The sequence below is a fragment of the Lutjanus erythropterus genome, chromosome 9 (assembly GCF_056507025.1).
Source record: "Lutjanus erythropterus isolate fLutEry1 chromosome 9, fLutEry1.hap2, whole genome shotgun sequence".
Lineage (NCBI taxonomy): Eukaryota > Metazoa > Chordata > Actinopteri > Lutjaniformes > Lutjanidae > Lutjanus > Lutjanus erythropterus.
In genome coordinates this window covers 26502558-26529339 of record NC_139325.1, presented here as the reverse complement: position 1 = coordinate 26529339, position 26782 = coordinate 26502558, and the positions used below count along the sequence as shown (strand labels likewise).

The window sequence follows — 26782 nt, the reverse complement described above, 5'->3', positions numbered from 1 at the left end:
CTCTAAACAGTGTCTAGCTGTCTACTGCTAAACTGTAGCAGAGGTGTCAGCACAGAGCAGAGCTGTAAAAATAAACAGTCATTCAGTTTTTTTTTTTTAAATAATCACATCAACATCCTGCATGTCAATTACAAGCCATGGTGAACAGACAATAGCATGAACTGTAAAAGGTGAGTTTGCATGTTTGTGGAATGTGTGAGAGTGAATGATGGGATGGATCTCAGGCATGTTTGTTTAGTCCAGAAACGTGTTTGTCTCAGTCTCTTGTGTGCATTTGTGTGTGTTTTTTTTAAATCATTCGTCGTTGTCGTGTTTCAGTCGTTGCAATCTGCTAACCTTTCAGGGTCAGCGTGCGGAGGGGAAGCCGGAGAGGGGTGTGTGTATGTGTGTGTGTGGAGAAGTAGTGTTCCATCCACATACACACACACAGACTGTGTCTGTGCTAGTTCAGTGACGGGGAGCGGTCGGTAGTCCACAACAGCTCGATGTACGGCCACTTGGTCTGTAGGCAGCGCTTGACTGGAGTGTCGTCTGTCCGAACCATGGGGTCCTCAAAACCCAGCACCAAGGCCGTTCCTTCTACATACTCCACCTGAGAACAGACACAAACACCGTCTGGATTATCTGAAGAGGAGCTGTATGAGATACTTATCAATAGTTAGTGTATTAACCCCAGTAGATGGCAATCAGCACACCCCCGGCTTGGAGAAGCACAGAGAAGCAAGAGCACAGAAGCAAAGCAATGTACTGCTGTGGATAGGGGTGTCAGCAACAAAAGGTGTTTTAGCCAATTCAAAAATGTCCATCCAAATATTCAGTATCACTTGAAGTGTATGCTATATTTACGGTATTTTCACTGCTTTAACTTGTCAGTCTTTTCCCTACAGGAAACTGCTTTTGTATGAACTAAATTTCACGCTCTCCAAAGCCACCAAACTGTTTAAGGAAAATCTGTTATTTTACCTGATAAAACACAGGAGTTGCTGGTCAAGCCCTGCCTCGATCAGTTAGTTAGTCTTATTGTGTAACCTCTGTGCTTTAAAGGGTGGGTCAAGGTTTACAGAAGTCACACAATGACACAAACAAACTAAGAGATCAAGGCAGTAGTGGACCACCAACTCCATAAAATTACTTTTTTTCCTTAAAAAGTCTGGTTGCTTTGGGAAGAGCAATCTTTGGCTTATAAAATGACACTTCCCTGTCCTGTTTCCTGAACACGCAATTTTAAACACTATACCAACTTTGACAGGCTTCAACTCTATCAGTCTCTTTTTAGATGCTTCCTCTGAAGGGGTCAGGGGTGAGATGCAAGAGGTGGATGCAAGGACGCACGCACACACGCACGCACACACACACACACACACACACACACACATACCAACTGCAGGGGACTGCTGTCAGCAGGTCTGTTATTCCCATCTGGAGGTATGGGAATGGAAATGCCATCATAACCTTATAGGCGCCTTGCTGCCATGTGCATATGTGTGTGTAGGCGTGTGCTTTTGTGCGGGCACACATGTGGTGCCTGTCCTGCACTTTCAGGTAGTAGTATGGAAAAATGCTGCTCTACAGACTAGACAAAGTTGACAGATGAAGAAAGTGATATTCCTGAGTAACAGGTCTTTGCACAGCCACCAACTACATCCACTGACAATCATCCATCATGCTAAGCCTGCTTAATAGGCCTGTGTTTGACCATTTATCACAGCGAGGCTGCTGACAGTGGCCTCCGTGTTGAAATGACTTGGAGAAATTGGAGGCTAAGCCAGGGGTTTTTGGATGGATGGACATGCTATTAGGCTCGCAATAGCTACTGTTTATTCTGGAGTGGCCGGCCGCCTCCAACTGTGTGTGTGTGTGTGTGTGTGTGTGTGAATGATTGCAGGAAAAGAAGAGAAGTAATAGGCACAGAGACGGCGGGAATATGAAAAGGAGCCACTGCCATCAGCTGCTGTGAAAAACCTGAGTAAGAAAAGTGTCTTACCCTCTCGTTGTGGTTAGACTGTTTAAGTCCATTGTAGTGGTAGACGGGAAACGAGTCTGGGATTCCTGAGTCCTGAAACACAGGCAGGGAGCAGCAGAGTGAAAAACATGCAATGTTGTTGGAGTGTCTCTGGGCAAACTGTTCTCACAGAGATGGAGCTAAAGACCCACAGAGGCAGAACATTTTTGAGTCGAAAAGTCAAACCGACACATCTCTGCCTGCAACCAGAGCTTAATGCTAAATCCCATGTGTTAAATTTTAAATGTGTGTGTGTATTTGTGCACTGAAGCAAAGCCAAACTCCAATTACAAGAAAGCAGCCAACACTACAAAAAATGTCCGAACAATGACATTGAGCCAAAACACTTCCCGTGACTTTGGCTTAAAGGTGCAGAATGCTAATAGGGTGTGTTGTCTGAGAGCGTGTCCAGCTTCTCGTGTTTATATGCCTATATATGAAACCCTAACCCTCACCCCAATCCCACGTGTGTCTGAGTGTGTGTGTCCAGTTGGCTAATGGTAGTATAATTTCTTTGCGGCTCGGGGGCCATTCCTCTGGCGAGTCCCTAAAGCCCTGATCACTTTAACACAGCTCCCCTCTATCTCTCCGTCTCTTGTCTTCCTTGCTTGCTCTGCCTCATAAAAAGGCGTCTTTACCACTCTTTCTAAGCTTCTCGGCAACAAGGAACATCATATGATGGTGAACACACACGCATACATTTCACATGAGACCACCACAGGAATGCTTCTGGCATGAAACCCTTTGATTTGCTAAAACAGCACTCCGCATAGGCTTGGGAAATGAGACATTAGTGTCACCCAGACAGAATCTGTGTGTACACAACTGTTTTGTCCATGTGTTTTAAAGAGATAGTTCGGATTATTTGATGTGGGGCTGTATGAGGTACGTATCAATAGTCTTTGTATTACCTACAGTAGGTGGCGATTGACACACCAGTTTTCTGTCAGATGGCCTTTTCTAATGGGAAACCACTGACTGACTACTATATTCTTCCTATCTTCTAAACTATCCTTTTAAAACCCCACAGTAACAGAGTGACACAAATTAACATCATAGGTCAAGACAGCAGTAGATCAGCATTCCAGCATTCTGCATGGTAAAATAACTTTTTTCGCCTATGGATTTTGGTTGGTTTTGGTTTTGGTGCCAACACCGCCCACAGCAGTGCAATGCTTAACTTTAGTGCTAGTGCTCCCCTCTGCTTCTCCAAACTGGGAGCGTGCCGACTAGCATCTACTGTAGCTAACGCACAATTGATTAGGACCTTATACAACCCCACTTAAAACAACTCAAACTATCCCTTTAACTGAGATGGATGGAGCTGGTGGAAGGTATTTGTTGTACTGTGTGTGTATCTTCAAAGAGGAAGTCCACTGCTGCATACACACACACACACACACACACACACACACACACACACACACACACACACACACACACACACACACACACACACACACACACACACACACACACACACACACACCTGATCAGGGAAGAACTCCAACAGGAACGGGCCCAGAAGGATTATGCCCAAACTTTCTGGATCCAGTTTACTCTTCACCAGACTGACACTGAAAAGACAGAGAGAAAGATGGGAAGGAAAGGAAGTAAATAAAAAGTAAGCAGAGGAAAACAGATTGAGAAATACAGAGAGAGAAAACAGACAGCAAGAACATGCATGTCAAAAAACTAGAGGGGCTGGAAGGAGCCAAAAAACAACAGTCTGTGATGTTTTCTGTATGAAAACAGTCAAATTTATGATCACCTCATCACTCACTCAGACTAACTTATGATGTGTGTTTTGGTGAGTGCGTGCATGTTTTCATGAATACCGTGGTGCAACTAAATATACCTCCTTTCCAGACATTCCTACGTGTTAGATCAGTGTTATCATTATTCCACCGTGATAAAAAAATGTGGTCAGATTGCCCTTTTAAGGCAGTGAAGAGAGAAGCGAGGTTTATACCAAGACACAGAGGGAAGGCAATGACTGTTTCTCCATCTATCGATTTTTACAAGCGGTGTGTGCAGCAGGACAGCATACAGAGCAGTAGGTGACCCTGCCGAAGTGTCATTGAGCAACACTCTGAATCCCTAAAAAGTTATAGATCTATCAAATGTGCTGCTGTATAGGCAGGCTTCTGCTCCCTTTGGAGGAAAGGAGAAAAAGAGAACAGCTCCTCAAGGATCAATACAATATCATTTTCACCATCAAGTGGTTGTATGTTGATGGGAATTAGGGGAATTAGTTGTCTGTGGCATGTTTCCATAGTATCCACTGCATGACCGCAAATGAATTCATCGTTTAAAAATGGACTGGACATGAGGCGAGGGTGCATGCAAACGCCCACGTTCAGCATGCCACAGTTATTGGTTGTATCCAATCTATCCTCCTGTTTCAGTAATAATGCAATCAACTGATGTTTGGACTGGACTGGTGTTGTATATTTATTATTTGTAATTGTGCGCACTGTCCTCACTGACAACTATGCGCGCGCGCACACACACACACACACACACACACACACACACACACACACGTACATGTGTGTGTATATATGTAAACAAATAAGGGGGAGGGACGGACAATCTGTGAATATCTTTCTTTTTCTTTTTTGTTTTTTAATGTTTCATTGGCTTGAATTGTCTGAATGGCACATTTCCATCTGGTAATCACTTGAAAATGTCATTGAGTGACACTAGATTATTATTATTACTATCCTGGATTTGCCCCATAGACAGAAAAGAGGAGACCAACTTTGAAATGATACCCAAATGATTTATTCAGGAATAAGGACACATCTTAGTATTCTTGTCATGCTGAAATTAATCAGCTACCAGAAAGTCAGAGATTTTGCTGCCTACCACTCATCTGGGGATTTTTAAATAGACAGATAGTTGCTTGATTGGCAGCGAGTATGGGCACTAGCAAACTCACACCCCTTACATTTTTATACCTTACTGGAAACAATGCCCTCCCACCATCTCCTCTTTAGTAGGCAGATGAGTTCTGCTTCATGACATGACAGGCCGCCTTAGTCTTTGGACTGGTTCAGTAATGGAGACCTTTTTTTTTTTTTTCAACTTTCTAATTGTTTTCGCCTAGTTTTAACAACAAAAATTAGGATATTGTCCTCAGTCTCTACTGAGTGAATCATTTGCAGACTTACTTATGAGTCTAATAAATAATAATTTTGAATTAATTCATGTTTTTGATGCTATCATGCATCAGATGTGGTTGTTTAATTTTCAAATTAAGAAAAATATTATTTCTTAGTTAACTAAAATGATCTAAAACAGTTTGAAATACAGGAAAATCTTTATTAATGGATTTATACTTTATCCTAAGTTGAATTACAGAAAAAACAAAACAAAACAAGGATTCGTTTTTAAGATTCTCAGTATGAATAAGTATCTGAAACACAACAAAATAATCAAGAGGCTATAAATCCTTGGAACTGTATCCTGACCTTTGCTGAGAACAGTCAGTGTCCACAAAGTTGGTTTACCACAAATCATAGCAGCTGATGGTCATCGGTCATAAGATATGTGGAAATAAAAAGTCACAGGCCACTTAAAAACAGTCTACACCCATCTTGTGTGAGTGATGAAAGTTTTCAATTTAATGCCTCTAGATACTCCTATGAATCACCCCCCCCCCCCCCCCCCCCCCCCCCCCCGAGCACTTAACATGCTTCTTTTTTCACACGGTGGAATCCCTGCAATAAGTCTCTCGCTGTGTGGTAAAGAATAAGACTCGCCTGTTTGCATTGGGAGTCTCCCCCCAGTTTGCTGTGTTGTGTTGTGATGTATTGCCCATCTGGGGGTCTGCAGAGCAGATTAGTGGTCCAGTTCTTTGGCCAGGCCTACAGCTACAGTGTTGGGGCTCAGATGAGAACGTGCTTCTGTTTGAAGCGGCACTTTAAAGCGTTTCCTCCCTCTCTCAGTCTTTCTTCCTGCCGTTAATGATCTCCCTCTAAACCTCTGTTTCTGACTTTCTTTCTTTCATTCGTTCTTTCTTCCTGAGCTTTTATAGCAGGCCCTCTCTGGTCTTAGTAGCCTGGTAGTGAAACATGAGCACGGGGCTGCTGACCTGGCCTGGCCGTGACTTAAGAGTTAGAACTTTAGAAGCTCTACAGGTGCCCCACACACACACACACACACACACACACACACACACACACACACACACACACACACACACACACACACACACACACACACACACACACAAGCTGAATTAGACACACAAACATAAAGCCTTGAACATGCAAGTACTTACTACTCAGGCTCTGAGACAAGGTCAAGGGCTTTCATCACGTCCTCCAGCAGAGACTCCGGGATGAAGCCATTATCTGGAGAGAAAGAGGGAGACATAAAGAGAGACTGATGCACTGGCTGACCCTAGACAAAACATAAAATACAGGGGAAGCCTTCACCTACACACATATGGCACAAGCAGTATTTACATCACAGACTCTGGGGAATGAACTCATCTGACACAACTAACACACACACCTTGTCCTTTCTCTCTGACCTACATTCCACGGCCATGATGATGATTGCTTTACCTGAGAGTAGAAGCTTTAAGCACTAACATGTGTTTCTGCCCAAAAGAGTTATCTGTACGTGTCCGGGCACTCACAGTTTTGTCTCATTTAAACATCGGCATGCGAGCCTGTGTGGCCTGTTGTTCAGATACATCCACAAATCCTGAGTGTGTTGTGAACAGGATTTACTGACTGTCCACTCTCAAGCGTCTCAATCTAGCCTTTTCAATGCCAGATGTTATTCTGTCACTGTGACAACTGACAGTTTGACAGCCAGGGCACACACACGCCCACACTACACAGGGACACTGACAAACAAATATTAAAGAACAAGCTGAGAGCGTAGGCTGCTGAGTGTGAGTCACTGTAGTGCGTGTGAATGCGTCTGGCGCCCTTTTTCCACAACACAGGGAGCTGTGCTGACTCTACATATGACACAGACAGATTTATGTCCTTTTTTACGCAGCACTCAACTGTGCTGCTGGCTACAGCATATGTGTATACACTGTGGTGTGTGTCATGTACAGTACATGCTCCTTGCATATGAGCATATGTGTGCATATATGTCTCTGGACGCACCTACTGTTTCCCCTGCATGTGTCTGTGTGTGAAAAAAGAGCATATGGTTTGCAGAATGTCCTGGCAGATGATACCAGCCGTGGGTTTCAGAATGTGCAAAGTGGTATTTTGTGCAACAGGAAAAGACAGATGAAGAACAAGGAAAAAAACATAAGAAGACAGACAGAAGTATTTGCTGCTGAAGTTGTTGGAACGAGCGAGACTGCATCACACCACACACACAAATCTCTACAAATCAGCATGTTGTTCCTAAAAGCCAGATAGTGAATAACGTTGTTTATGCCGACAGAGAACAGCACCCTTCATTTCACAAGAAACACAAATAAATATGAAAGCATGTGTTTTCAACTCGTGTGATTTAGTCACGTCCTCAGCTGAACACTCTTGCGACATGGATAGCTCTAAGTGTGTGATGTTAACATGCTCACGTCTTCAGAGGACCTCCACATCTCTGCATCCCTCCCTCCTCTCTCTTGTCCCCACAGCAGAAAAAAACATTCCAGAGCAGATGTTAAGGCTAAATGTTTAATTTCTATTTTCTTTCTGTTCTCTAAGTGCTCATGAACACTCACAAAAACATCCTGCATAATAAAGACCCGGCTACATAAATGAATGCTGCAGATTTCCTTTTTGTTCATCTGACATCAGTACTAATTTTGACAAAGAAAATTTTGACTTTTATTTCAGCGTCAATGAAAAAACTATTTACAACAAAAATTATGACGAAATCTGTTCATTATGTCCTGACGAGTAAAGACAAGACAAAATAATTGACTCTGCGTGGGCTCACAGTAATTAGCCATCTCAAAGCACTAATAATAAATCCAGATATCTTTAAAAGTGAGTGTCTCATCTTCATCAGCAGCCTGTCATGTGAGAAAAGAAAATTAAAGAAAAGAGGTGAGATGACCTGTGGACACTTCTCTTATATTTAAAGCAAAAGAAAGACTAATGTATCAGTAACACATTCATTCAAGCTATGCTTACTTCTCTTTTACAGCCAAGAGAAACATCCGTAAACAAAATCCATTACAGTATCATGAACCAGTCTGAGAAAATTATCACTAAAATACTGACTTAAATTAAACTAAAATTAAAACAGAGGTCCACTGATTAAATCTCGACTGAAACAAAAAGCAAACAAAAATCAATGACTAAAATATGACTTTAACAAACTAAAAATTTCAGTAAGTGACTAAGACTAAAATTAAATTAAATATTCTTGTCAAAATGAACACTGTCTGGCAGTCTGTCTTCTCTTAATCTTTCTCTTGTCATTGTGTTATTCTCTGTGTCCTTCCCTTTGCCTTTTACCCCAGTCACCTGGAAGTGACAAGAGAGGAGGTTTAGGAGAGCGAGGAGGAGCGGGAAGGAGCAGGATGGTTGACTCAGCTGTAAGGGGAGCTGATCTCACCAACCTAAATAACAACAGTGGGGTTGAGAGGAGGGAAACAGTCCCTCGTTCTGCCTGCAGAAGAAAATAATGGAGACAAGAGAGACGAGGAGGCCAGTAGAGGTTATACATGCATCTCCTCCAATAGGAAGAAGGGAAGAGAAAAACAGCAGGGCCAGGATATTGTTTGGTCTCTGTGTGTGTAGCCATGTAAGACTGCATGTTTGGATTAATTAAAGTACATCTGTGTGCCAGTATTTTCATGTATCTGGTCTACTAATGAGCAAATAAAGTCTATAATAACAAGTGTATGGAGGGTGAGGGGGCAGGAGTATGAATCACTGGCAGCATAATGATAACATAGGGAACATATATGATGCACACACTTGTTTTTCATTACCTTCAGGATCAAAAGACTGGAAGACCCTCCTTGCCTGTTCAGATGGAGACTCTGGACCTACCAGCGACATCTCCTATAGAGCGACAGCCAGGAAGGAGAACCAGAAAGATGAGAAAGAAAGAGGAAAAAGAAGAAAATAAGGTGAGATTGTGAAAGACAACACTGATAAGTTTAACCTTAAAGTGCCCTCTACATAGAGATTAAATGTGTAATGTGCAAGATATGGCCACCTGTCGAAGGTCACTCCAAACAATGGGGGCAGTATATCAACAGATAGCTTTGCCATGCAGCTAGAGGCCCCATTATCTGACTTGAGTTTGCCTGGATCATAAGCTTGGAACACCAGGGAAGTGTTAGTGTTTAGACAGCAAGAATGGAACCGGGCTCAGCAGCCTCCTGGTGAACTTGGCCAAACAAGACAAAGCCTCCAAGAGGGATGGAGACCAGTTTGACAACAGGCATTACATTACCAGGGTAATTGAAAGTGGCTCTGACCAGGGACAACAAAGACATGGCAGGCGGGCACAGGAGAGGTGAGAAGTGGTAGTGGAGTAAGAGGGAGATCAGGCATCAGCAGCAGAGAAAATGGTGTGTAGAGTCAAAATATTTTCACATCTAACTCGGTGAATTACCCATTTATTTTGACCGATCCAGAGTTGGTGATTTAGGTGAGTGATTTATGTGCATTTTGATGAGTTGACCAGGCAATTAAACTTATCTTATTAGGAAACTTGTATTCAGAAGGTGTACAGTTGTATTTTTCTGTTCATTATTTAATAATAAAAATAGGTGTAAGCATATTTCCTTTTTTTGGACATGTTTTGAGTTTCTTTTGCTTATTTGTTAGACTAAAAAAAAAAACAATGGGGATGGTATGCTAACTTGAGAAAATATCTGCAACAGAATATAATACACAGATGTTTTTTACATGAAGTCAGATGTGTTACGTCTTCACATTCTTTTGATAATGTCCATTCATTTTCTGACATTTTAAAATAAGATTCTGACCATATCTCAAAAATTGCACCTTTAAAGTGAGGAGAGAGAGGTATTTGCAGTAAGACAGTGAGCAGAGGGACAGAGCAGACAGAAGAAGAATGAGATCACATTATGAGAGAATGTGGCTTCATGAGTGTTGAAACATTAGAACAGAGAAGAGTTAAACACCAGCCACCTAGATCTACTAACACCTAACAGACTTTGATTGACCTTGACAAGGTTTAGCAACACTAATGTGCAACACACTACAGTGAAGAAATGCAGACAACATGCAGTACCACCCACTGCAGCAGTGTGTGATGCACTGCGAATGTACATTGTACATGTGTGTGTGTGAGACTGTGAAATCTAAGGGGCCAATGCAATCACCAGGAACTATTGGGTTATTAACTGATCTGCTGATAAGGTTAGACGGCTTGTTTTCACTCCAAACACACAATCAGGAAATCAAGTCTTACATATACAGCCCGTGATTTATGACAAGCTCTACAGTGTTTGTTTGTTGGTGAGGTTTAGAAAGAGCAGTGCTGGCAGGGAGATCAGAAATGAGGCAGTGTGTAAAGTATATTCATGTACAATAGAGGGTGATGCCCTTTGTGAGTGGCCTATAATGTAGACACCGATTTAATGAACATTTCCTCATTCTCTCTTCGCTAAATGGCGTCAGCATGCTTCAAACAAAGTGCTTATCAGATCATCTAACAGCACATCAACTCCACTCTGCTTACATTCATCCAACATGGGAATTTAGGGATAACTTTCTGAAATGAATCTGACAAGCTTCACCTCTTCCAGGTGTGCAAGGACTGAACTTATCTTCCATGCTTTCCTTTTTTATTTTTCACATGACTGCGCCAATCCCTTTTCAAATGTGCAACAACATGAAAGCCACAGAGGAGAAACTGTCCGAAAGTCTGCAACTTTATTTGTGAGATTAACTGCACTGAAACAATAAAGAAATACACAAACATACTTGGAGAGATCAGGGAAGCAGTTTGACACAGCCAGAAAGAGGATATGGTGGCAGGCTTATCGCCCCACCTTTCAATTTCCTTGCAGATGTGGTTGGACAATGCATTTGGGCTGAACCACCAAATTTGTTTTAAACGTACTGAACCCCCATAGAGGGCCAGGAGTGAGATTTAAGGGCAGAATATGGCAGAAATGGAATATAATATTCTTAAGTATGATTCCATTGTGTATAAAAACCTGAAAAGAATAACTGTTTTGTTGTTGTCACCTTAGAATGAGCCCTTTATATCTACAGAGGGTGTAGGTCCTCTGCCATGAAGCCTGCAACACTGCACTGCCATGTTTCTACAGTAGCCTAAAACAAACACACCCCACACCGACTCTGCTTGCATGCTTGAAAGGGGAGGATGAGGTGAGTGGTATTTGTTTGGTTGCAATCTACAGCCTCACTCGTATGCCAGATGCCACTAAATCCTGTGCACTGGTCCTTTAATGACCTAAACCCATAGACCTGAGACAGATCTCACCTTCTCTCTTATCATATATTTTTAAGCATTATCTGATATTTTTAAAGTTACTGTCAGAGCTTGTGCTGAGCATACAGAAAGTTGAACAGCTGGATAATCATCACTTTCTGTTAAGCGACATCTAGCAAATGATGATGAAGAGTGCAAGAAGGGTGTTGTAGTTCCGTAAATACTTTGGATGAATAGCCTTTTAGAGACGTTTAAGAAGAAAAAAGCTTAGAGAAGAGAGATGGGATAGTTTTGCAAGAGAGGATGAAATGAGATACTTTCCAAAAAGATGGCTTTTCAGCCTTAACTGTCACACGCGCACGCGCAAAGTGTGTAGGCGAGAGTCAGAGGGTTCTCACTGTTCTTCCACATGAGAGAGGGAGGGAGTGTATTTATGACAACGAAGCGCTGGACAAACACACAATGTTTTTGGAGAGCAAATGAACCCTGCTCATCTCCTTTAGCTGGCCTTTATTAAAGCTTGAGCCTCAGATCCACGCAGGCTGCTAGGGTTTCATGGTCCACTTATTACTGTATTCAGGGCTTACTCGTGGAGAAAGGGAGGGGGCGAGAGGAGGAAGAGTTAGAGAGGGGTTCAGGGGGACACATCGAGTAGAGATGACTCCCAGCTGCCGACTCTTCAGATGCAAAGAAAAACAGGCACATACCGACGAACACGCGCTCACACACTGTTCTGTCACACAAAGTATAGCAGCGTCTTGATGTGTTGACATTATAGGCTCCATAAATCTGATGGAAAATTTGTCATTGCCTAGATATGTCTGTGTTTCACTTACAGGGGTGGACAAGGGTCATTCTGCTGTCCCAGGAGGAATAAAGTGCTAAACTAGAAGACGGACTACACTCAGTCGTGTGCAGATCTGCACCAGGCAACCTAAAAAGATACTTGGATGAACACTAACTGTAATTTAATTACATATTTTTGGTTAGCAACTGTAACTGATTACAATTAAATTTATTTTGTAATTTCATTAAAGGTAACTAGTTACATGTAAGTAGTTACTCTCCAGCATTTGAGTCCAAGTGGTCATTTGTTTAGATTACAAAAACGTCAAAGCGTTCTTCAGATATCTCTTCCTCATGAATGGAATAACCCAAAAACATCATGCCTCTGTCACCAGCATGGAGGCCCCCCCCCCCTACAGGCTTACACCTAGCTGAGTTTCTTAGTGGTCAAATGTAGTCTAAAAACAAAGTGACCAAACGTAGGATTAGCAGCGATTTATGCGTCTTTCTTGACATGAACTGTTTTAAAGAACTGTAACTTGAACTTATATTACACTGAAGAAAATACACATCGCTTCCCAGTGCGACGAGAAGCTTAATCGATCTTTGTCTGTCATATAAAATTCTACTGCACCAAGTTCAGTGTGTCTCATGAACCACAGCTCAGTTAACATAGTTTATTATCTTCCAGAGCAGGATGGACACAGTCTGTGTAAATCACCTGGTATGACCAGTTACAGGATGTCAACACTTTACCACAAGACAAATGCTTGTAAGTGGTCATCAACACACAAAACAAAACAGAACATACTATTATTGCTGGTCTATAATGTGAGGCTAATGAACACATAGAAAAGAGCAGAAAAGACAGTGACTCACTTGAACATAAGACGATGCACATACACACAGGCACACATAATGGAAGCAGAAATTACGTGATTGTGTGTGTGTCATGACAGGTCTGCCTGGCTGTCTTTGATCTGTGTTTTATTAGAGGCCTGAGGAAGATGCTGCTGAGTTGGAAAACATGTCATGGAGCTAACACACTCCACAGGGAAGGTGTGTGTAAGTGTGTGTTTTTGTACCGCAGCATTTCTTTCTTCTCAATCCCACTGTGTTACTGCGTGTGTGTGTTTCTTTGCAAGAGAGAGAATCTGTCCAATAATTAGGCCTGTCCCCTGCCAAAATATGTTTGCTTACACCGGAAAACAAGCTGGTATTCTTTTCTCTAAATCTGCGCAAATATTCATGCTCATCCAGAGATACAGCACAATAACACACACTCACTTTTGCACTGATGCCTGGTCCTCTGCAAGTGTGCTGTATGAAATCAAGGAGCACATTCCAATCCCTGCAGTCCAAACTTAACAGAGCAACAAGCTACCCTACATAGGAACAAAGCAAGAACAACACACATGGATGTACGCACGCACCACCCCAAGGACTTTAATACACAAAGCAATGCAGAACATTTGTTCTGAGCAAAACCAGAATAGATTTATTGCTATCAGGCAGGTCTTGTTTAAGAGCCAATAATTTCAAGTGACCAAAAGGCTTTAGTATAAGCAGAAGTCTTTTGTGTGCGTCTTTTTGGTTAACACATCCAGACTGCCCCCATCCCATTTTTTTGAGCATGTTGCAGGCACTAAATTCAAAAAATTCTGAATGAGTACACATTTTCTAAAAACAAAGAACTTAAATCAGTTTGAACATTTAATATCTTGTCTTTGTACCGCATTCAAGTGAATATAGGTTGAGGATTTTCAAATCATTGTATGATGTTTTATACAGCACACCAACTTTTTTTGGAATTGGGTTTTGTAGACTTGTTGGCTCTCTTGGGTTGCATCCCCTGTAGGCGTTTTTCCTCTCTCGTCCAGTTTAAACTCTTTTTACCTGCCTTTTCCTGTGCTAAGTAGGTACTCCGGTTTTGGAGTATTTCCTGCCCACCCACCCTTGACTTTTTCTTCCATTCTTCCCTCCCCTTTTCATCCTTTATCTCCTCATGTAGGTAGGTACTTCAGGAAAGACAGGTAGGCATAGTACTTTACTAGAGTTACTCTTTCTTTCCCTCTGGTCCACCCAAAGGGCTTATTGTGTGTGCTGAGAGGCTCTGAGTGGCCATAGAGTGCGTCTGAAGGATCGGTTTCGAGACAACAAAGCAGAGGTCTCGGACAGTGTCTCCTGCCTTGTTCCTAACAGGCAGCGACAGCCTCACTACATGACAGGCTGAGGACAAAACTGAAGAGGGAGTCTGTGTGTGAGGGCTTGTTATGCAGAGTGTATGTTTGTTTTGTTCACCTTAACTAGCCTGTGTCCCATGTGATTACTGGTACAAAAAACAATGGGAAACCAATCTCTCTTGCTACATAAGGAGTGCGTGCAGTAAATCGACAGTATGTTTGTGTTTGTGTGTGTGTGTGTGTGTGTGTGTGTGTGTGTGTGTGTGTGTGTGTGTGTGTGTGTTTCAGGTGAGACAGACAGGACAAAGTGATGATTTATGGAGCTGTCTTGGCTGAGAAAGACTGTGTCTTACCAGGAAAGAGGGGAGACACTGGAGGATATTACATAGCATAACGATGGGTCCTATAACAGCAAACGATACACAGGGGAAAAAGAAGAATAATACAGCACACACACACTGACACAGACAGCTTTTCTTCCGAGCACAATGGCCCATGGTCTGACCTGACACATATTATTAATGACCGTTAATGTACACCGCTTTGTTATTTTGTGTTTGTGTGTGGCCCGCACCCTCTGATCATACTAAGAACAGAAAGTAATCCTCTCAAACAGAAAGCACAAAAGCTCCTTTATATTCTTGTCTTCTTCTTGTTTTAAAATATTCATTCTTTGTGTTCCTCCAGCCACCTTACAGTACACTGAGGTGAGTGAGCATAATTCAATATTATTGTTTATTAGCTCAGTTTGGTAGGGCTGCAAAATATGATATAATAATCCTATTACAATTATTTTGACAGATATCACCAGTGATGGTGTCATTAGGATTTTATCAGCATTCTTATCAACACTACTTTACATAATTTGATGCAAAAAATAAAGACATAACATGCAAAGATGTGAAAAGAACTGGAGTAAAAGGTAACTGGTGTTGAGGGCTGTGATCATCTCTTTAGTAGAGGAGGAGCAGCTTCTCACTAAAATGAGAATAGCTGGCTTCAGTCACTTCACCTGAAGTGAGCCTGTGCTTAAGTTGTCACTAACTTGGGGCGTTTTGAGTCTTGAGTTGTAGCATTTTTTTCACTGACAATTAGGCTAAACTGTACAAATACGGTACTGCTTCGTTCACAGCTGAGCAAAACTTGGAGGAGCAGCTTGTCTCTAAAATAGGAAGAGCTGGTCCAATTTAAAGATCCGTCACCCTTAAGCCTCGATCAAACCTGTTGTTAACTTTGTAGCATGCAAGAAATGTAAACTAATTTTACATAAATACTGTTACCGCACTGTTTGTCCAAGTGCTCATCAATATTTTGATACTGACTGATCAGGAACCAATGTCTTACTGGAGAACACGATTTATAGACCAGGACATCTCTGCAGTACTATTGTACTTGACTATAATGCTGTTTTGTCAAATATTTTTCCGTTATCAAAAAACTGCAGCTTCTGCAATTTGGATGTTGCATTTGGCCATACTGTGATTTCAAAAGACTAATATGTTGATTAATTGTGCAGCTCTACTCACCGGTGTCAGGTAATATGATCATATCATGTTATCGTTTTCAAACTGTCTGCTGTCCGAATTACTGATTGATCCTGACAAAGCTGTGATTAAAAACTGAAAAAATGTTCTGGATTTTTTTTGTTTTGTTTTGTAAATATGAAGAGTTCATATTTGATTTTGCCAGATCTTGATATATCAGTATTAAAGTTTTGTTGGCTCATTATTGACCTTGAGAGGACACACATTTTCTGTAATATAATATTCCAAACTCAAGGCTCTTTGACAGAAAACTCCACTGACTGAAGAGGGCTGTGGGGTGCAGTCGAAAGCTCTGCAAAATGGTAGCAAATTAACCCTGAGTTTAGAATATTTTATCACACAAATAGTTCTAATATTATAATGATGCTTTTCAGCAATACAGCTCAGCCCTGCCATAAATTTACAGTAGCTATGTCAATAAAGTCTCATTGAAGGCAACTGACCTACATTAACTGTCTGCACATTTGTGCTTTAAATTCTTGCTCCTTACCAGTCCTTGAAGGACAGTTTCTGTGTGCGTGTGTAGACAGAAGCAGGAGTCTTGAGGGACACAGAGCGCCACAGCGGCTGCTCTACCTCCTAGTAAATCACTGACCCTGAACACAACTACTGTACACACACACACACACACACAAAACTCACATGTAACTCCCTAGAGAAGTAGAGACACAGCCTGTGAACCTCATCACTCAGTGAGGAGAGTAAAGAGTGATGAGAAATGTCACAGGAGGACCCCCCCCCCCCTTCTCCCTTTCCTGAGTGACCACTGCACTACTCTTTAAAGTGCATCCTTCCCTTCCACTTCCCTTCTTCCCTTTTCCTTCCCATGAGGGACCAATAATGTGAAGAGGTTGGCCAAGGTGCACTGGGGAATCCTTTTCTTGAGCTACAGACCTACTGTACGCTGGAGTGGATAGTTACTTCAAAGAACAGAAGGGGGAAAAGGAAGGAAGAAAGAATCCTTTTTCAAACATATTGGATGATACATCTCATCAATCATCCCATCCCTCTTCTCCTTCGCTCTCTGTCTGTCTCTCTTCCTTTCTCTCCTTCCTCTGGCGTCTCAGAAACTCTTGTCCAAAAACAGATCCCATTACATGCCATTATACACACTCAGCCTCTTTCTCACATGCACACACACATTAATACAACAGAGGAGTGTGGGGGGTGTTGTGGGTTGGGATCAGAGATGGTGGAATGGCCTTTGTGTAGGCAGATTAAATAAAAACACTAATGCTATTAAGCTGATGGTCTGAAAGCCACAGTCACACACTGACAGCGACTCGGGGGAATACACACCCGTCCCCAATGGCAGACAGAAGGAGCCGCTGACACATCAGAGGCAGGGATCAGGTTTTCTGCTTTTGTGGGGATGGCTCTATATCGGAGCTAAAAGCTACATAACCAGGTAGTGTGTATTTTTGTTTCACGAAGCCTGGGAAATCACAGTGTGCTTCAAATTAGCTCTAAACATAGGCTCCTATTCAAGGAGGACAGGGTCACACTCAGTGAGGTGTACCAGCAGAGAGCCCCTGCCCCATGTCTTACCCCTTCAGCTTAGGCTCAAAGCTGCAGAGCCGGCATAGTGTGGCGTCAGCCGTGTACGTCAGTACATATGCATGCATGTGTGTGTAGGTTCAAGTGTGTTCCAAGTCTCTAGCGGGACAAATGGATCCAGATGGGAACTCTGGAATCACATTCCCTACAGGAAGCCATCCACCTGAAGCCACACACACATACACACACACAACACTAATGCTAATCAGGATTAGGTTCCCTGTGCTCTGGAATGTGTGTGTCAGAGTCAGACTGTGTGTGTGTATATGTGAACATGTCACCAGTGCCGGGGGAGTTGTAGCAATTGGTAAGTCATCAGCGCATGCATGACGACTTTGGTTCATCACTGAGCCAACACATGATCCACTCGCCTAGCAGGCCTGAGCTTAATGCATGTAACTGAGCTTTTAATCAATGGTATATTAAGGGTGTGGCGTTATGATGGAGATGATTGCCTGGGATTCCTCTGTGTCTCTGGTGCCATTTTCACAAGAGCAGGGAGAATCGATTTGCTACAACCAAAACTGCCAGCTTTAGTACACAGGCTACAGCAATGTATTATGTTACATGTTCACTGATAGAGATCATAAACATGCTTGTTTGAGTGCAAACTGGGTGAGTGTGTACCCACACATGAACACACATCCACACTAGCGAAGCGATATGATGATTCATACTTCTAACCAAGAGCCAAAGTTTCTCTCTAAGTTACAAGAGCAGGGTTGACCCCAATTAGTGTGTGTATCCTCTACAGAGTGTGTTAGTATGTGCATACATGGTTGCACAGAGCATATCTGAGTTGCTGTTGTAGGAGCAGGGTGTCTTGGCCCTTTTTCCAGGAACCCAGGAACCATTTTAGGAGGTCTTTTATGTGCATTTTGACCACATGAACCTGGTTCCAGTATTGGCTCCTGGGCCATAATTCTTTTCACTCAAAAGCTATCTACTCTGATGTAGTACCCTGATGGCTCAAGAGTTTATTCTGCAGCACAGTGTGTCAGAGATTTGTGACACGACCCTTGAGAATGCACCAACTTGTAAAGAGCAGTCACTCACAACACTTCAGCCCTGGTTGTTACTATAATATAAGTGGGGATGGGATTTCTATTTGGTGATACTGGCATGAAAACAGCCAAATTCCCAGCAACTAACAAACCAGACATTGGGCAAGCGAGCAAACCTACGTTTACAAACTGTTGTTAAGTACTAAAGCAGAAAAATGACCCAGAAAAACATTAAGGAGATGAGATCCTTTTCCTTTTTGAGACAGGTGTCTTGAGTTCCTTTCCACGCACATGTGCTAGCTTGGGTTGATTTGACTCGACACATCAGCCTAATACACAGCAGGGATTTGCATTTTCATTATAAACGGACTACATGCTTAAAGGTGTCTTGTTTAATTGATACATGCAGTATTTTGATATTTAAAACCTTTTACTATGAAGGGGCAAAGTAAGGAAATGTTGGGTTTTCATCAGCAGTAACTTAACACAACTCCTTTCTGACTGAAGGCAAACATTAAAACAGTAACATAAAGTAGATACCTGATGGTGCAAACAACTACACAGCAGAGAAACTGAACTTCAAACCACAGACATTCAGTACTGAGAGCTGAACACACTTAGGTCATATCCACCGACATATAACCAGCCCTACACCAGTTCAAGTACCTACGTTTTTACCTGCACCTTCCATGAAAGAAAAATTTGGTTATGAATTTGAAAATTTGGTTCCTTGCTGTGATTAAGTAGCAGAGAAATGACCCAGTAAAACATTAAGCAGATGAGATCCTATGTCTTTTTGAGACAGATGTCTCTCATTTTTTTTTCTCTAAACATGTCCTTTTCTATCTAAACTTCAGTCACCTGACAGTGTGTTGTCTTGTTGCAAGCTAAATGTTTCTCAAACCAAGATGTTGCTGTTACATCCTAGTCTAATTTTTCTGTTCTTAACATTCTTGAGATGCAGTGGAAACTCAAACATGAATATGCTAAAGGAGCTGTTTGTGATTTAGTGGGACTTCTTATTTCCAGGGACAACTTTGTACAACAGAAAACATGTTCTTATGAGCGAGTGCCAAGACAGAAAAATGTGTGATCCATATTGTTGAGATTAACCTGACAGTTAAAGCAGACAGAAGTACACTGTAAATGGAGGCTCTCACTGGAGTCTAAATTCAGCAGTTTACATCATGGTCATATATTATGAACCACACACTGTTTAGATGATCACAGATGGTTGAGGAACTAAAATCATATGTATTTTTGTGTGTGAGAGCGTAGAAAAGACAGCATGAAGATAACTGTGTCTGCACTTGTTAAGTTCCTCTTTGGAAGTTTTCCCCTTAATGCTGAATAGGTGAAAAGCCAAGAAAAAGCACTGGCCATATATGACTATCTCCAGCTCTCATTTTTCCTTCCCCTCCCCTTCCCCTGCTCTTTTTTCCCCACATTGATATCTGACCTGCACTATATTAAATCTTTTAAGCACATTCCATATTTTGGTTTTTCTAACCTGCTGAGGAGACTGGCTTATGTTACACTCTGTGTGTCTGTGGGAGTGAAATATGTGTTTGGTCGCTTATGGATGAGTGTATTGAACTTGCCTTTGTAAAAAACACAGAGAGGTGAGTTTCGCTGCCAAGGATCCAAATAGGGAACTTTGGAGACTTGAGGAATGCCCCGACCTGAAACACACACACAGCACACACACAGAAAAGGAATGCGTAAAAAATGAGTGTCTATTTTCAGTCATTTTCATTATGAATCACTAACTGTTTAATGTTTAACATATGCCTTTTTCCTGAAGTACATTAATATTTGAACAGAGATTACATGTCACAGTATAGAACCAGCATATTACTTCTCTGGATTCTCAGCATTATATAATGAAATGCACATCATCGATGTTAATATTCAACTCCTGGATCTGTGCTTTTTAATACTAACGCCACCACAGCCAGCCACCAACTACCTAGCTCCCACCCCATCACTAACTTTTTTTTGTCATATCCCCCTTCAGAAGCTGTAAAATGTTTATGCTCCCCACTGAAGAAAAAAACAAAACATTCTGTTGCGGACTGAGAAAAACATGGTTGCTTCTTGGGTAGGTCACTATCTTCTGGCTCTGGTGGCTCAAAAATGTCTGTCTGTGCAAGTCCAATAACGCTGCTAGACGGAGCATTCATTTTTCAGGTCGTAGTGGTATTTGACACTTGAGACAGTGGACATGGTCCCAGCTTTTCAGAACAGACAAAATCGCTTTTTTAAAACTACTTTTTATTCAGTATCTTAATTTTATATACTTGGTGATTTTTTTTCTAGTATTCAAATTTGGTTAGGTGGTTAAATACACAATTCTCTATGGTGTGACAAACTCAAGACACATATTTACTATTGTTTTACACAGACTTAAAACAATAAACAGTGTACATATGAGCGGACCTCTTCTCATTCTACACAAGTTGGTCTCTTAAATCACTCTGAACAGCCCTCTAGTTACTTTGGCAACAATCTACTTGCTATTACCTTATTATAGCTGCTTACTTTGCCATTTTGCAGCGTTCATGTCTCCACTCCAGCTTTTTTGGGCTTGCTTATGTTGGCAAAGATAAATAAATAACCAAGATTCCTGTTTTTCAAGATGACTAAAATATATCACGTCGTATGTTTATAAATCTCTTTTGTAATCTATTTTTAGTAAATGTGTGTTTTAGTACATGCATGCCAGAAAGTAAAGTGTAGTGAGAGACGGGGTGGGGAGTTTACAATTAGTCTGTTGGGACTGTTTCTTCCAAACACATATTTTCACATGGGGGCTCTCACTGTGGATACATATCAGATGTGTTCCACATCTCAGTGTCAGAAGCAACAGTGACCATTTGTGTGTTTATTTGTATTCCTAGAGCTCTCTCATCTTAATGTATATAAGTGGTTCTCACATGCTCCCCTTCAGAAGCCAAAAAAAGTTAATGCCCCATAACCCACACTTTTTATCAATCATAGACAATAATTAAGTTCAACTTGGATCCTTTTTTATTAGTTGCTTCCTTAAGTGAAATAAAGATTAGCATGATACCATCAGCAAACTCTTGTTTGTTCATTTTCTCTCCATAAATCAAATTAATTCAACTTTGTTTCTCTCCATGTTTTTCCCCTGGTCACTCACACCCCCCCAAAGTGCTCTATGCCTCTCAGTTGGAGAACCAGTTTTGCATACAGTGGGTGTGTATCTCAACTCATAGTGTGTCTTCATCAAAAATAAATATCCACAAATCCTCTGTATATTTGCTGGAACAATCATTCTGCTTGTTGTGGGAACCAGCATGTCGGTACCTTGCAGTAGCGTAGTGATTCCATAAGCGTGAGGAAGCCGACTGATGCCTGTTTATGAATACCATGCAGCTCTACAAGACAGAGAGAAAAACAGAGCATCAAAATGAGAATTCCTGAAATTATGTCAAACTGGCGTTAATTTGTGCCTTTGGTGCAATGCTGTGGGATATAAGAATTATTGCCCTCTGCTGGATATGGTTTGAATCTGGGGCCGCAAAACTGAGTTCTCTGAGTGCGGTATGTGTGCATGTGTCTGTTGTGAGAATGTGGCGTGTTTTTTGGTGTATGCAGTAATTTCATGGCAGTCTTACTCATGCCAGAACACTCCCTGTCTCCATCCCAGACGTTAGAGACAGCGTGGCCAGTTACAAGGAGGTTCACCAGGCTCTGACTGGAAAGACAGATAAGAAAGGAGACATCAGGAAAACGTAAGATATGCTGTACCCTTTATCACACAAAAAAAGGACCTACAACTTCCTGCTTCAGCCTAACCCATGTGAGTAGGATGAAGAGAAGTGATTTATACCTGCCATGACCATGAACAGGGTCTATGAGAGGCTCCATTGTGTCCTGGATCTCATTTCTTATGTTCTCTATACCCTGCACAGAGGACAAAGGCAGACAAAGTTTGCTTTAACACAGGAAAAATTAATTTAAATGACAAACACAACAATTACAAATTAATTCATAAAAAGAAAAGATATTTTGTTTCAGGTTTGAAGAAAGTCTTATTTAACTATTACTTTGTTAAAATAAGTGGAGTCAATATAGCAGAAACAACATCACCAACATTCTTTTACCTTGGTGAGGATGACAGAGTAGAGGAAAAGCAAGACTCCACAGCACCCCCTCCAGGTGTGGTAAAGAGACAGCACCTCTTCTTTGAGACCAGACACTGACATTACAGTCCGCTTACTGCAGGAAGGCAAAAAAACATCAGGTTGATTTATGAAACAATCAAAAGACCCAAGATTTGGTGGTTTTAGGATCAATGAGACTTATGTATTAATTGAATTTGTCATGTCAGGATGTTAAATATAACATTCAAAACACAGCAGAAATCAATAAAATGCATCAGAGGACAAAGTTATATCTGATCTTGTCTATTTGGAGCCACAACCGTCTTTTGCTCCACCTTACAAAGCTCGCTAGTGGAGTTGTCTGTCTTAGTTTAGCATGCACTTCCTTGCTGTGAGTCAGCACTGCTTTTTGCTGACTGCAGTCTGAGCTGCCAGTATACTCTGTGATGAAATTTCAATATTCCTCTGGCAAACGCAGCCGTGCATTCATTTAGTTTGTGCATGTGTGATAGACAGTGTGTGTGTAAGAAAGGTAGTGAGAGGTAGTTTTTTTTTATTAGGCAATCAAAGAAAGTGCTGAGTCGTCAACTTGTGAGCAGAGTGAAATGGCTAATTCAATGTGAAAGCCAATTCTTGCAGACTAGATGAATCAAATATCTGCCTTCCTCTTGCCTCTGTTAATGCTATCTTCGGAAAAATATGTAGTTCTCTATCCCAGTACTGCATACTGGCTATTGTAAAGCTAGGATTTGTGAGGTCTTAATTTCTCCAGAAACTCAGTATTATTCATAGTTTATTATGGTATTTTTTATATCTGGGACCTATTTTTTATTTTTTTAAAGATATTTAGGGGTCTAACACCTTGTTGTTTAAACCAAATCCATTTTTTGGATTGTTTGAAACCTGATACAACATACAATACAATACAACCATACAATCAGATTTCTCCAGAGGCATCACAGCTTGACTGCTCAAATCATATTTCAAAGTGTCAAAGCTCCTTGTGATGTTATGCTGAACATCCTTACTGACAGCCAGGGCACAAAAATAGCACCAACCACCAGTAAAATGCATGTAAAAAAATATGCAAGTGGCAAAGAGATGTGCTTCCCCCATCAGCAGATTAAGAAAAAAAAAAACAACTAACAAAAAAGGTAAACCAGAGACCATCTCTCTCCAGCAATGAGGAGACAGCATTAGATTTGGCTATGCAAGACTGTCTCCTTAACTAATCTCTGTCTCATTAACTAATTTCAATATTGTAATATATTGCCTCTTAGTCTCTGTCAGGAGCTTCTCTTCATGTGAGCATTTGTCTTAAGCACATACTTTATGCATTTCTGATGATGATGATGATTTGACAGATGACAAATCATTGGTGACAGTGACAGATAATGACAGCTATGAACACTATCCTCCAAAAATGGTGGCGTTGTCCCAGAATGTTCCACGGATCCCATTCCCTATTGTTCTCAAGGATTACATTACAGCCACTGTGAACCAATTTGTAGCTGCCAGCTGAGGTGATCCACTGAATCAACTGCAAAACCTTATGTACCTACTGGTCATTTAGACCCCCAAATATGTAAGAATGGGGCCCAGGCTTTAAAAATACCACAACTGCCCTTTAATGTTAGATTTAATTATTTGTAATGGACAAGAGCCAGTCATGAGACACAAAGTATTAGCGGCAGTGAGAATATTAAGTGTCACTTACTGGAGAACACTGTGAAATCGCTCAAAGCCAAGTTCCTCGGCAGCCAAAGCAGCTAGACACAAAACACGCACACACACACACACACACACACACACACACACACACACACACACACACACACACACACACACACACACACACACACACACCCACACACACACAAACACACCATGGAATCAGAGCATAACAGAAAAACTCCACACTGTCAAACAGTTAGTCTTCAAAAGTTACTACTTTTATGATTAACAGTAATGACTAGGCTTGGGTGAATAAGTGAGCATTCATATTTTTGTGCACCATCATTCTGAATGTGCATCTCATGTGGGAATGTAACAGACGCAGGACTCACTGGGTTGCTGTTCCTGTGGTGGTTGGCTGCTCTCCGGTTCTGGCATGTCCTGTGTTTGCGACTGTGTCTGTGTTTGTGTGTTGGTATGTGTGCTAGTATGCGGGCTCTGTCCCTTGGCCCAGGTCACCAAACAGAACCCTGTGGAGGGGCTTGAGCACGCAGACTCCAAGATTTCACTCAGAGTGGAACACAGTGCTGTTTTCTGTTCTTCCTCTAATAGACACAAGCATAAACCATGCATGATTTAACAAGCCCTACAAATATAAAACAATGGTTTGGACTTATCTGTGGACAATCTACCTGACATCTGTCTCCAGTTGGGACTTTCTCTGCTGAAGAGAATGTTCTTTAAGAGGAATGCCTGCAAAAAAACACAAACTCAGTCTTCAAATCTGCAAGAAAATACTCCATGGTGCAATATTCTACAAATATAAGACCAATCACTTAGCAAGTAGTTAAGCATTGCCAACAATTAGGGATGCACAATATTAATAATCTGCCAATAATATGAAATTTCCATTATTGTTTATTATTTTGATAATGAAAATATAGCCTGTATTTATATTTAATACTTTATCTGACAGATTATGTCAAAGCATTTCATCTATGTTTTAGGCACAATGCAATTAGTAAAGTATATTTGTTACGTTTTGATGTAACTTACTAGAAAAAATTTGGCACTCACAGACCTTTTGGTATATGATCAATCTGTTTTGTCTGTTAAGCTCTGCCAATAATGCGTATATCTATCAGACTCACAAACCTTGATGCATATCTCAAATGCATCAGGTGTAAAAGCTGCCTCACTGTGAATCCCCAAGTGAACATGTAAAAGGTCCACATATCATTGAAACTATGCTGACTTGTCCAATTCTGCTCAATACAGTTTTTAACACTTACATCCACTGAGCATGTAGGGGGTCCCTGGGATTATGCTGGACATTGAGGCTGAGCACTGATAATACAGCAAGGAGGTTTAATTAGACCTTACCTGGACAGGTGCAATGACAGCACATGGCCCTCCTTCGAACTGCTCCAGTGCTGTTTGCTCATTCTCACTAAAAACAAATCCTGTTATGAAGTCAAAATAAAATCTTGTGTCAATAGGGTAATTGTAACATTTTCACAGTAATGACAAATGAGGAGTTTCTTTTGACACTTTCACACTGCACACATTGTAAAAACACAAGCACATTTATGATCATACTGAAGGCCACTAAGTAGGAATGAAACAATTGCCAGTTTCATGATAAACCACAGTAAAATTGAAATTGAGTAGAGTATTATCCTTTCAAACTTTGCCATAATCAAAGCTGGGTTGGATCACTACACCTTACTACTATTACTTATTTACTTTAACTCAATGAGAAATATGACATTGCAAAGGACATGATGGCATTTCAAATCATTCAGAGGTTTTAAGCATTGGTGAAATGATTTCCACGTGTCAGTACCTTTTGAATGTTTTGACTACATTTTAACAGTACCACAATAATACTGACAGCTGTGATCATTTTGGTCGTTGTTATAGCAATAGGGAATTTTCATACCATTTCAACACAGTGAATTCAGGCTAAACTCTGGAGCAGGAATGATGAGGTGCCATATTCATACCAACCACATGCACAACAGCAGGGTATTTTACTGCTTATCTAATCTTCAGTTAGAGAGGAGGACTGAACAATGGAAATGACCTGCTGTGCTCTTTGGTTAGAGTTAAAGCCTCGTTCTCATTGCACATGGGTGAACAATGACTTAGGTGAAATATTCTTTCTTCTTCTACAAAAACACTTTCATTCCTATCATTATATTGAGGAAAACCATTATTACCTTGAGTCCATCTACGAAAGATGGAGGCAGACACTCCTCCACTCGAGGGTCTCCCCCAAACCAAATCCACCACCTCTTTATTTAACTCCGACATGACAACTTTTACTGCTGGTGAACCCACAGGCACTGCTCCTTCAGTCCAGCTGCCACGATGTGACAGAACAGCTCTGTTGTGGCCAACTTGCCAGCTCCTTTCGAGGTTGATAGTCCACTTCTCTCGGCAGGTCGAGCATGTGGCATTGGCCACAAGCTACCTGTGTGGCACGATAAAGTCTGACTCTACTGGCTGGCAGCAAACTGGCGGG

At 41.3% G+C, this 26782-nt stretch overlaps 1 protein-coding gene across 1 annotated transcript; it reads right to left on the bottom strand.

Annotated features, from left to right (window-relative positions):
• Positions 1 to 382: 382 nt before the first annotated feature.
• mindy3 (MINDY lysine 48 deubiquitinase 3) lies at positions 383 to 26782 on the bottom strand. The gene is made up of 15 exons (XM_084726924.1): positions 26478 to 26782; positions 25639 to 25718; positions 24948 to 25008; positions 24648 to 24860; positions 24299 to 24350; positions 22582 to 22696; positions 22308 to 22381; positions 22093 to 22172; positions 21782 to 21852; positions 20053 to 20133; positions 8931 to 9003; positions 6291 to 6363; positions 3492 to 3579; positions 1985 to 2056; positions 383 to 592 (listed from the first exon to the last, which is right to left on the bottom strand). Exons 1-15 carry the CDS (start codon positions 26569 to 26571, stop codon positions 443 to 445), a joined length of 1377 nt encoding a protein of 458 aa, XP_084583050.1. The 5' UTR covers positions 26572 to 26782; the 3' UTR covers positions 383 to 442.

Excerpts from the sequence above, each read along its gene's own strand:
- mindy3 (XM_084726924.1), bottom strand. The coding sequence starts at position 26,571 with ATGTCGGAGTTAAATAAAGAGGTGGTGGATTTGGTTTGGGGGAGACCC. Across the intron at positions 6,364-8,930 it reads CCAGTCTTTTGATCCTGAAG|ATAATGGCTTCATCCCGGAG; the intron begins GTAATGAAAAAC and ends CTTTCTCTCCAG. Across the intron at positions 2,057-3,491 it reads TGGAGTTCTTCCCTGATCAG|GACTCAGGAATCCCAGACTC; the intron begins GTGTGTGTGTGT and ends CCTGTGTTTCAG.